We start from the raw sequence: 12,384 nt of genomic DNA on the forward strand, positions 1-12,384 counted from the left end.
ATGCAGATAGTGCCCTGAATGTTAAAGAACATAATTTTCCGTGTGCTCTGCCTAGTTTGAGACGGGAAGGGTTAGTCTTCCTTGAATTATTTCCCTCCCAGCTCTTCTTCGCATTGACCTGTTCTAGCTGAGTATCTAAATGCGGATAATGTTTCTTCTAAGTCTCAGTTTACTGGACAGTTAATTTTAAGACAAAAAGAGAAACCTACTGAAAGTTTACACCTTAGCATATCAAACTCTGATCCCTTTTCTTATCCGCCTTTAGAGAACTCTGGTTCATGATGTAACTCGCTGCTCTCTTGGGGGCTGGTGGAGGGAGGAAAGCTACAAGTTTTGATATGCTGGTGTTGTCTTTTTTATGTAAACCTTATTGGAACCAGCTTGCTATGGAGTGAACCTGGATGGCTAATGACATTTCCAAAGAGAAGGCTGAGAAGGTTTCTTTCTGTTTTTGAGCCTTTTTTTTTTTTTTTTAAAGGCACCAGTTTAGTTTCTAGCTCTGTGTTTGGAAATGCTGTAAAGCCGTTACTTGGATTCTCTAAACCGTCTTCCATTGCCTACTTAGTTTTAAAGCAACAAAGAGAGCCTGATTTCTTCTACCCAGAAGTGGAAGGGGAAAAAAATAATCAACCCTATTACAACTCCTTGGATTCTCATGGCTTTTAAAGACCTAATCAGTCTGTCTTTTAAGAGGCAATAATTTTTATTTCCCTTGAAAGCAAAAAAAAATGCTTCATGGGTTGTGGTGCATAGTCTTTGTGGAGGCTCTCCAGTGATTGAAGATTAATAATCACTCTGTTGTAGGCAGTGGAATGGAGACAGACGGCTGCAGGAAAGGAGGGGTGGGGAAAAGAGAGTGAGACTTTTATTCTGAAGCAGACTGTGCTTGGCAGTTGGCTTTTGTTGGGACTGCTGTTAAAGCAGACATTTCTCTGCTAGGAGGGTGGGTATAAGATTTCTCTGCCAATCAGGAGCCGACAGATTGGGGCATGGTGGAGTGTGAGCAAAAAGGGAAGTTTGCTTTGAATTTAAGGGGAAAAAAATGGAGGTATTGACACTTACAACAAAGTTGCTGCTAACAAGTTTGGATGAAATTGTGTGCTGGATGGAAATGGATGGGAAGCTAGAATCCTGCTGATTTTGGAGGAGTGTGTGTTTGTGTGTGTATGTGTGTGTGTGTGGTGTTGGTTGTGTGGATTCTGCAGGGCTCTGTTTGTGTAAATACTGTCTTCAGGCTGAAAATGTTTGCCATAAAGTTGATACAACTGACTTTTGATAGACCAAGAAGGGGGAAAGCTTTATGGGAGGCAGGCTTCGAATGCTTTGCAGCAATTGTCTACTGTAGCCTCCTTTTGATAAGCTTGCTTCACATCTTCCCATGGTCTTTCCCTCCCACAGGGCAAAGATGCATTGTGCTGCTTTAGACGTTGGGGTTTTGCTTTGGTTTTTATTGAAAAATGAAAGTGGTGGAACTGACGTGGTTAATGAGGACTATTTGGATGTGGTTCTGGAATATGGACCATGCGAGCCTGTCAAAAGCAACCTAGAGTAACTCTGTCTGGCGGGGCACAGGTGTATTGACTGTGAGCTGGGAAAGTGATGTGCTGCTAAGTCTCTTTTATGGTGATGGGAATTCTCTTAGAAAGCTGGTTTTGTTTGCAAGAATTCTGGGCAGCAGGGCACTCTTGTTAATTACAGTAGCTGAGACATGTTGCTATGGTCAGTTCTTTCTTCAGAGTTCCAGCAGTGGCTTTCCTTTAGGCCTCTTCTCTTGCGTGGCAATAACATATCCCTTGGAAGGGATGAAAGGGGGAGTATGTGTGATTTTTGGGGGGCTGGGGTGGGTAAAGGTGTCAAACTTTGAAGGAAAGAGATTGTAAATCAGTAGAGCAAAAATGGCTTTTCTGAAATCCTGAGGCTTTTAGTTGGAATCATTTTAAAGGTGGGAACATAAAAGGGCTTTATTTGTATAACATAAACCTCTGAAAACAAATTGGTCCCTGTTAGAGATACTGAGACTCTTTATTTGCTATAGCAAGGGCAAGTATTCATTCTTCATGAGCAAAAACCCCAGGGTCTGTGTCGTTGTGTAGATACCATGGGACCGATTCTGCTCATGCTTGCGCTAGTCTTATACCTGTATAATACCATTGGCTTGTTCCTGATTTACACCAGAGCAAGGGAGATGAGAATTGGGACCTAAGTATACATGTGTGCATCAAGAATAAGGTTTTAACTCTTGGCTTAACAAAAATGAAGTTGGCCTCCATTCAAACTTCAGGCTGCATTGATGTTCGTTTCACTGTGGAAAATGCATGTGTCCCTATGGCCAAAACTTGGCTTGTTCAGGCAGGTTGATCATATGGCTAAACTAGAGTTTACATCACTCTTTTAAAAAACAACAACAAACAAACAAACAAAACCCATCTTTATCTTTTTTTTTTAATCTGAAAATAGTGTGTCCAATATCTGTGTTTCCTCTCAAATGGGATCTCCTGGATATGCACCTGTGTGGAGTTTGTGTATGCATGGGGAGATGGATTACTCATTTGGGGAACGATTCTGCAAGATGCAGAGTGCCCTCAACTCCCCAGGCAGGACTTGAAGTGTAGTTGCTACATTTTTCTAGATAAAAAGGGAGCTTTTCCTGGAAACGTTAACAAGTGGCCATTTCCTTGACATTAAAGACTTTCTCCTCTGATTAGCTTAGTTATCCATTGGTTTTCAGATGACGCCAGCATTTTGTTTAACCCTCTATGCTGTGGCCTTAGTGTCCTTCCCCACTCTTTCCTGAACAGCCTGTAGCCAGTGACATTAGCATGGGCCCTACAGGATGGTTACTAAAGGGGCCAGGTGGGCTTTTGCAATACATAATGGGAGAGCATCTCTGCTGTAACACCTAGAGGAACTTGGCAGTGCCGCTGAGCTCAGATGGAAACAAAAAATGCATGGTGGCTGATTATAGTAACCCCAAGATCAGCTGTGTTGCTAGCCTGGGAAGGGTTCAGACTTAAATGACAATGAAAAGGGCAATACAGTGTATGTGTTCATATCTTATCTCCTTTATTTGCTTTATGGGAGATGGGCAGGGGTTTTTCCTTATCGCCCAATGTGCTTTAAACCTTTCGATTTGCATGGCTGCAGGCACCATCTGCGCTCCGTGGAGGCCTACAACAGTTGGCTTGACCTAGGCTTAGTCTTCTTCTGTGATGCACACAGCATGAAATGAACCCTTCACCCTTGCCCTTCCCCAACCTTTAAGACAGACAGTTCTGTTTGCGTTAACCAGATGCAGCTTTGCCAGGCAGTTGCCGTGTTTACTCTTTAAACTAGCTTGTCACTTTAGCCAGAGAATTGTGCCCCTCCCTCCTATGTTTTTTTTTAAAAATACCCTTTTCCTTTCTGTTGTGCTGCGCTTTTCTTTATGGCCAGGCATTTATAAGATAAGCAGCGTAGCTACCAAGCCCATATAGCAGCGGGATGCCGAGTGCCTCAGTGGCTGAATAATATAGCAGGTGTTCATTAAAAAAAGCAAAAACTGTAGAAGTTAGATGAGGGCGAGAAATGGATACCATTAAACTCAATAAACTTAAATTATGTATTAACTGTTGCTTTCCTAGATGGAAGATTTAACTCTTGCAAATTGTGTCTGTTCAACCTGGGAAAAACACCTATGTTTATCATCTGTGCTTGGCTAAGTTCTTGGCACTGTGGCCTATATTTTCAAAAGTGACAAGTGAGTCTGATTGTCTCTTTGTGAGATACCCATCTTGACACCTTCAATCAGGTTCCTTTAGGGGGTGTCAAGGTGGGCACCCAAAATCACTAGTGAAAAATCTTGCTCCACATCTTTTCCCCATGTGATCTTAGATCTCAACTGTACAAGAAAATCCACGCTCACATCCTTCTGGAATGAGATGCACTGCCAGCTCTGGCAAGCCTTTGAATTTTTGATCTTTGACCTGAACCTTGCAGGCAGTTTCCTGGAGTTGTTAGTTTTCACGCTGCAGTTTGCCCATGACTTTTCTGCCCTGGCATGGGAATGTAAACAGGATATTTTCACCATTATGTCTTGTTAAAATGTATAGTGAATGGATGTTGGGCTAAACAGTAATTGTTTCTGTCCTTCCTCCCGCACCCCAGAGAGCAGTGCAGAGTAAGGCCGAGACTAGGAAAGACGTCTGCATGAAGACTGAGCTGCTGAAAGATATTACCAACAGTAAAGAGGAAGGTAAGTGCATGCTTTGATCTGGGACCAAATCTCATCAGTGGGAATACTGCGTATGGCATGGTTAAAAATGAACCAATAGATTAGTAACAGTTGAGCTGTGTGTATTAATGACCCTTGTCCTGCTCCCATTAAAGGTAATGGCAGAACTCTTCATGGGCTTCTTCAGCAGCAGGATCACCCCCCAAAGGATGCAGATGTGGGTCTCAGTTTCTTTGTTCCCACCTATCACGAGAATTACGCTTCTCACTTCTGCTTCTGATGTGCCTCTGAAACTGAAAGGAGACTAGGTTACTTTGATCTCCTGATCCATAACTAGTTTGAACTGAAGTCTGCCTTTTATTTCTCTAATGTTACTATTAGTAACGACTAGTTCCTTAGATACTAGAGAATCCAGCAAGTGCTTTAAGGAACTATTTTCACTCAGGGGACAATGAGTGGCTCTTGCCCTATGGAGTTGGTTGCTAATTGCTTCATGATCAGTTTTGATTTTTTTTTTTTTTCCTGTGAGCTTGCTGTTTGCTTCAGGAAGAAATGGTAGCAATGGGGAATGACTGGGACATGGCCTGTCATTATGGGGCATCTCCTTACTTGTGTATTGTTGCCCTTTTGCTTTTACCTTGAACGATGCTGTGCACATCCTGCTTTTCATCACATAAGGTATTTCCAACCAGAGTCTGTGTGTGTTGCACACATTCACACGCAATCTGAGGATTTAATATTGATCTCCATATTTAAACCTGTATCTCTCTGTTTGTTTGTTTTTTGTTTTTTGTCTTCATGGGTTCATTACTGAAGTCATTGCTTCTGCCTGGATGGGCGTACTTTTGTTCTAATCCCTAGTCCAGGACTGGGGTTTAGAAAAGAACTGAACTGGCCCCTCCAAAATATTTCTAGTTCTTGCTGGACATGAGATATCAGACCTTAAAATTCATACCAATCTGAGCACCATCTCACTTTCCCTTTCTCTTCAATCCAGCGTAGAATTGCAGAATCATAAAAATGTAGGAGGGACCTCAAGAGGTCATCAAATCCAGCCTCTGGCACTGAGGCAGAATCAAGTAAACCTAGACCAGCCCTGACAGGTGTTTGTCCAACCTCTTCTTAAAAACCTCCAGTGATGGAGATTCCACAATCTCCCTTAAAAGTCTATTACAGAATTTTAACTAGTCATATCGTCAGGAAGTTTTACCTAATATCTAACCTAAATTTCTCCTGCTGCAATAAACCCATTGCTACTTGTCCTACCTTCAGTGGACATGGAGAACAATTGATCACCATCCTCATTATAACAGCCTTTAACATATTGGAAGCCTTATCTGGTCTCCCCTCAGTTTTCTCTTTTCTGAAGACTGAACATGCCCAATGTCTTTAACAATTACCTCCCATCTCTTACATATGACACCCCTGTTAATACACCCCAGAATGACATTAGCCTTTTTTTCTTTGCAACTGCATCACATTGTTGACTCGTATTCAATTTGTGATCCACTATAACCCCCAGATTCTTTTCAACAGTATGACCACTTTGCCAGTTATTTCTCATTTAGTAATTGTGCATTTGATTTTTCCTTCCTAAATGTACGTGTCTCTATTGAATTTCATCTTGTTGATTTCAGATCCATTTTCTAATTTGTCAAGATCCTCTTGAATTCTAATCCTGTCCTCCACCGTGTTTGCAGCCCACCCAATTTGGTGTTATCCACAAATTTTAGAGGCATGCTTTTCAAAAATGACTTGAATAATGTAGTGAAAATATTATATAGTACTGGACCCAGGACTGACCCCTGTGAGTCCCCACTAGATACACCCTCCCAATTTGACAGTGAACCATTGAGAACTACTCTTTGAGTCCTGTCTTTCAGCCAGTTGTATATCCACAGTATAGTAATTTCATCTAGACCACATTTCCCTAGTTTGCTTATGAGCATGTCATGTGGGACTGCATCAGAAAGCTTACTTAAATCAAGATATATCACACCTGCTGTTTCCCCCCTTATCCACTAGGCCAGTTACCCTGTTAAAGGAAATTAGGTTGGTTTGGCATGATTTGTTCTTGACAAATCCATGCTGACTATTCCTTAAAACCCTCTTATCCTCTCTAGGTGCTTACAAATTGATTGTTTAAATATTTGTTCCAGTATCTCTCCGGGTATCAACGTTAGGGTGACTGTCTATAATTCCTTGGATCTTCTTAGTACCGATCTTTAAAAAGGGGAACGATGTTTGCCTGACACCACCACTCTAAGACTTCACCCATCCTCCATGAGTTCTTGAAGATAATTGCCAACAGTTCTGAGATTGCTTCAGTTAGTTCCTAAGTCCCCTGGGCCTAGGATGACTTTTGTTAGGCCCTGTTGACTTGAATGTATCTAACTTACCTAAATATTCTTTAACCCGTTCTTTCCCTATTTTCGCTTGCATTCCTTCCCCCTTGTTAATATTAATTGTGTTGAATATCTGATCACTGTTAACCTTTTTAGTGAAGATTGAAGCAAAATAGCCATTAGACACCTTAGTCTTCCTGATATCATCAGTTATTAGCTCTCCTTCTCCACTAAGTAGAGGACCTACACTTCTTCTGCATCATTTTCTTGCTCGTAATGTATTTAAAGAACCTCTTTTTACTGCGTTTTATGGCCTATGCTTGGTGTAACTCATTTTGTGCCTTAGTCTTTCTGATTTTGTCCCTGCATGCTTGTACTATTCTTTTGAACGCCTCCTTAGCACTTTGTCCAGGTTTCCACTTTTTGTAGGATTCCTTGTTGATTTTCAGGCCATTCAAGAGTTCCTGATGCAGCCATATTGGCCTCTTACTATTCTTCCTAAATTTTCTTCACGTCTGGATAGTTGGCACTTGTACCTTTAATCTTGTCTCCTTCCGGAGAGCTGGCAGTTCCTGAACTCCTTTACCTCATAGATTTTCTTCCCCTGGGACCTTACCTACCAGTTCTCTGATTATGTTAAAAGTCTACTTTTTTGAAGTTCATTGTCCTTATTCTGCTGCACGTTTTCCTTTAGAATCCTAAAATCTATCACTTCATGATCACTGTCACCCAAATTGCCTTCCACCTTCTGATTCGCTACCAATTCCTCCCTGTTGGTCAGAATCAAGTCTAAAATAGCTGCCCCCTTAGATACTCCTTCCACCTTCTAAAACACAGTTGTCCCCAACACATTCCAAGAACGTATTGGTGTTCTATTGACGGATTTGATGTTTGACGTATTGCTTTTCCTACAGATGTAGGAATAGTACAAGTCCCCCTTTATTACCAGGCCTTGTCTTTTGGATATTTCTGTTCCAGAAATGCCTCATCCACCTCCTTTTCCTGATTTGGTGGTCTAATATCACCCCCTTTTTTCCCCTTTTATCTTTATCCTGAGACTTTCAACTGGTCTGCCTCCCAACTCCTTCTGGCCTTTGACATAAGTATATATATTCTGGATGCATAATGCAATGCCGCCTCTCTCTTTTCCCTGTCTGTCCTTCCTACAAAAGCTGTACCCCTCTATACCAGTATTTCAGTCATGAGATTTATCCCACCAATTCTCAATGAGGCCAATTTAGTCATAGTTTAGCTTAGGTACTAATACTTCCAGGTCTTCCTGTGTTTTCTTGCATTTGTCTATAGACATCTAAGATTTTGAGCAGATTGCCCCACTGATTGCCTTCTTGTTGTTCCCGTGTAGAGTCCTGTGACCCTAGTGTACATTTCCATGTCACCTTTTTATGCTTACCTGTGGGCTTTTGTCACCTACCCTCTTTGAACCTACTTTAAAGCCTCCCTCACTGGGTTGGTGAGCCAGTGCTTGAAGATGCTCTTCCCCTTCTTGGTCAGGTGGACCCAGCTCTTCCCAGAACAGAGTTCTGCGGTCGATGTTTTTGTGTTTTTAGAAAACACTTTCTTACAAACTGCTCAAGTTAGAGACTGATGATCTAATCCTGAAGCATTTGCACCCATGCTTGTCTTTAAGCATGTGAGTAATCTCATTGAAGTCAAAGTTATGTGTGTGCTTAAGTCTTTGCACCAGTGTAACTGAGAGGAGAAACTGGCTGTGGTGCCTTATATCACTTGGATGTGGGATATGAAACTGCTTTTGCAGGATACAAACCATTGCTTTCTAGCTCTAGCTGTTCTCAACCAGCAATCTCTAGATTCTGATGGGTTAAAAAACCAAGAGGATAATCAGAATGGAGTGATACTTGAAAGTCTTGATACCTCTTGACTGATTTTGGGCTAAAAGGAAATACCGTGTATGATAGGAAAGTGGAGAATCCCATGTGTGCAATGGTATAAAACGTGCATTTCCAGTCTTGGTGCTTCCCGAGGTATTGGACTTTCAAACCATCCTCCCTCCTTCAGTCTACCAGCCTTTTTATGGAGGTATGGGACAGAATATTTTATGTACGGAGGCCCAGACATGTCATTTCCATTCCCTATTGTGTTTTTTGTATTAACCCATTATTTTAACATGCCTGACTATGGCTTGCATGATTATTTGGCTGTGTGGCTTATGTATATATAGTTCTAACCTGACCTTCATAAACCAGCATTGGTGCCACATGAGTTTAATTAGGTAATGTTCCCCGATTCCATTACCAATAATGCATATCATTTATTTAATGATTTACATTTTCAAGTGCTTCCCAAACATTAAATAATTACTACTGCCTGACAATTTGACAGGAATGTTTTCTCTAGAGGTAGCATATGGTGCAGTGATGGATGGGCACCTCCCCAGGTTGGGAGGTTTGTTTTGGTGAAACACCCTGAGGTCTGGATGCTTCTTTGAAATGTCTCTCAACTACCTGAATCTCTTGGATCTGAAAATAGGACCCAACTAGCTCAAGAAGAAGATTCAGTGAGAAGCTTCTGGTTCGCATGATCAGGTCTGAAAGAGCATGAGACTGCTGGTCGTCTCGTGTTGGATGAGAACTGTTGTCTATTAGAATAGGAGCTGATCTGGATTCTGTTCCTGTTGTAAGGACATCCCTGGCTGGGCTGTCTGCAGGGTTTGAACCCAGGAATGTTGGAGCTAAAAGCTGGACCCTTTACTGCTTGAGCTAACGGATGAGAGTATGGATTATACACCTGCACAATTTGGAAATTCTTGTCCTGAGCTTCAGAGGTCCATATCAATTCAGATCCACATAGGGGCAGTTATTTGTAACAAAGCTGCTTTGTGTTATTGTGGATTGTGCCTGCTCTGCCACTGACTCACTGCATGGCCCATGGCAAGTCATACAACTTCTCTGTGTCTCAGTTTTCTCCATCTGTAGGACGGCAAGACAGCTACCTACCTCACACACGTTTTGGGAAGCGTAATGCATGAAGTGCTTTGAGTTCCTGGAAGGAAAGGTACTGCAGAGCTGCGGTGTTGTAGTTCAGTAATTTGGGAGGCTCTTCTGGCTTCAGCCTAGCAGCACAAAAATGAGAAATAAATAAACTTCACACATCTATCAGTGTCCTGGGAGCAAGTCCCAGCCAAAGTAAAACCCAGTATTTGCTGCATGTGTTGACTAAAAGCTCCTTTCTGTCTAAGGCCACGCAATAGAGAGAGAAAAAAGCTACTAGAGAATAGCAAACTGGTGACTAGAACCTTCATTACGTTCTTCTATGGGTAAAAGTTCAGGTCAGCCCTTCGCTTGGGGGAAAAAGGGGTGAATGGGAAAAAAAAGTTGCTCTTGTGTTATATTAAGGTTGAGCGTATCTAGTTTGTCTCAGTGTGTAAAGAACTACTGAATCATCTCTTACATCGGCATGACTTCAGTTCTTCTGCTAATGTTCACAATGCAGAGCAACTGGGTACATCTCGCTTGGTCTTTCAAAGTAGCCTGCACCTGTTTGGCTCAGCCCAGCAGATAGAAAGCTCCCAGTGAGAGACCAGTCGAAGGCTGGGAGCTGTAATGGCTTGCGCTCGCTTGGGATCAGGCCTGATGTTTTCAATTCTGTTTCACCAAGAAGAAAAGAATCCCCCTTGGTGTGAAAACTTTCCTGATTCTGGGTTGAACAAAATGGGTGGAGTTTTCCTCTTAATTCTAATATAAAATCTTGATCCAGAGTTTTATATTAACGAGCGCTCGTTCACTTAGCATCCCCCTTTCAATTTTCTTTTTCTTTCAATTGGGCTTTTCTCTGCTTTACTATTTCCTTTAATTGTTTTATTTTTTCTGAGAAGGAAAGAGTTCTCTTTCTTACCAGCAAAACCGTAAGACCCACAAACCCTTGAACGACCTCTTGTTAAAAGTGAATTCAGCAAGGCAATCTGATCTTGAGGAAATGGCTCTTCTATCTTGATTAACTATACAGGTGCGCTGCAAAGCTTTGGTTATACACACATGGGAGTAGAACTACTGCACCTTGTGGACTGTTTGAGGATGACCTAGTAGTTGGGTGTGCTGACAGGGTGGTTTGCCCCTTTACCCCTGTTCAGTTGTCAGACCCATGATGCCTATAGAGAGCTGCAGTCAGGAGGTTGGTATCTGTGGCTGTCCCTGGAGCAGGTCTGAAAGACGTAGTGGGAGAGAGCTCTGGGCCCCCTAGTCAGTTTAGGTCAGGGAAATAGCTTGGTTTTGGTGTTACTTGGTGTGTGTTTGTCTTCAAATTAATTGTGCTCTGCAGTAAGGGCCTGAAAGAAACCTGGGTGTGGTGTTAGCCCTTCCTGGGCTGGGGAGATGGGCCAGCAGTTTCCGGATGACCTGTCTCCAGTAGAAGTCAATGCCTTATGGTTGAGGGGAATGTACAAAACTCCCATAACGGACAACTGTGCATTCACTTGCAAGAAGAGTTTTCCTCAGCTCAGTCATAGTGGTTGGCTTATGCCCTGAAGCATGACGGTCCATATCCCCTAGCTGTTTTTCCTGGCTAGTGTACTTGAGGGTAGAAGTCTATGGTTTTCAATGAGACCTAAGGGAGTTAGGTGCCCAGCTGAAAGCCACAAACGAACTGAAGAGGAGACGGTCATGTTGACCTAGTCATCCTCAGCTGTGTCTGTAGAGTAAGTCCTGTTCCCCTCAGGCTGTGGTCAGAGCAGCTGGCATGAGCTGTAGCTCCTTTGTCATAGAATCCTAGAAATGTAGAGCTGGAAGAGAGCTCGAGAAGTCGAGTCCAACCCCCTGCACTGTGGCAGGACCAACTAGACCTAGTCCTACACCGTCTGCCTGGGGACAGTTACTGGCAGGCTGGCCAGGAGCACAGACCATTTCTATCGCAGCGCAAGAGCCAAACGTGAATCCATCTGAAAGACAGCTATCCAGTACCATCAAAGCCAACAGAAAGGAACGCACACTATGGCAGGCAGTGCTGGGATATGAGGTGGCATGGCATATTGGCTCCTCTCTCAGGAGTCTCTTGTTCAGAATCTCCGCTTTCATTAAAAAACACCAACCCCTCTCTTGCTGTTCCGCTTGAAAAGAAAACGTCCGACGTGTAGGGTGTAAACAATGAGGAGATGTCTGCAGAGAGGCAGGAGCGAGAGCTGAGAACTGCCCCACTCATCTCAGCGAGGTGTTGAGCCCGAGGCCCAGTGGTGAACATTTAAATGTCAACACAAGCTGTTTCATTCCTTGTGTGTGAAAGGAGTCACAACTGTGCACAGTGAAGGAATGATTGGCAGCATGGGCAAGCATACCAGCGAACTACTAACCTCAAGCCTGCCAGGGACCCTGGGTATGTCCTTTGGTTGCTCGCCTGTGCAGAAGCCTGTGTGCCAAGTCTAGGTGACTGCTGTTACCTGTGATATTTAGATTAAAGCCAGCATCTGTACTCCGAACTGTGCTATCAGTCCTTTCATTGCTTGGCAGTGTGGATGTACCCTTACCGTGACTGACATGTGGTGCCACAAGTGGGTGATGTCTGGGAGAGAGATAATTGAAGTTGGCTAAAACATGGCAAGTCAATAAGAACTTCAGAAGGACCTAGCAAAACTGAAGAGGTTAAATTTTTTGTTGATTATACGTATCCACTCAGACACATTTCTGGTTTCTAAATTAACTGTAACCACTCAGGAAACAGATCTGGTCATCACTGCACACAGTTCAATGACATCCTCTGTTCAGTGTGCAGTGGGGTAAAAAACAAAACCCTCACTCACTCACTCACACTCACTCACACACACACACACACACACACACACACACACACACACACACACAC

At 42.9% G+C, this 12,384-nt stretch overlaps 1 protein-coding gene across 1 annotated transcript in view; it reads left to right on the forward strand.

The window, feature by feature from the left end:
• The first annotated feature begins 986 nt into the window (after positions 1 to 986).
• The window catches only part of EHMT1 (euchromatic histone lysine methyltransferase 1), a 95,992-nt gene continuing 84,594 nt past the window's right edge, over positions 987 to 12,384 (forward strand). Inside the window, exons 1-2 of the mRNA XM_026657230.2 lie at positions 987 to 1,048; positions 4,144 to 4,231. Coding sequence (XP_026513015.1) covers positions 1,043 to 1,048; positions 4,144 to 4,231 — 94 coding nt within the window. The 5' untranslated portion in view covers positions 987 to 1,042. The remainder of the gene's footprint in view (positions 1,049 to 4,143; positions 4,232 to 12,384) is intronic.

The sequence above is a fragment of the Terrapene carolina genome, unplaced genomic scaffold (genome assembly GCF_002925995.2).
Source record: "Terrapene carolina triunguis isolate 2854851 unplaced genomic scaffold, T_m_triunguis-2.0 Scaffold238, whole genome shotgun sequence".
Lineage (NCBI taxonomy): Eukaryota > Metazoa > Chordata > Testudines > Emydidae > Terrapene > Terrapene triunguis.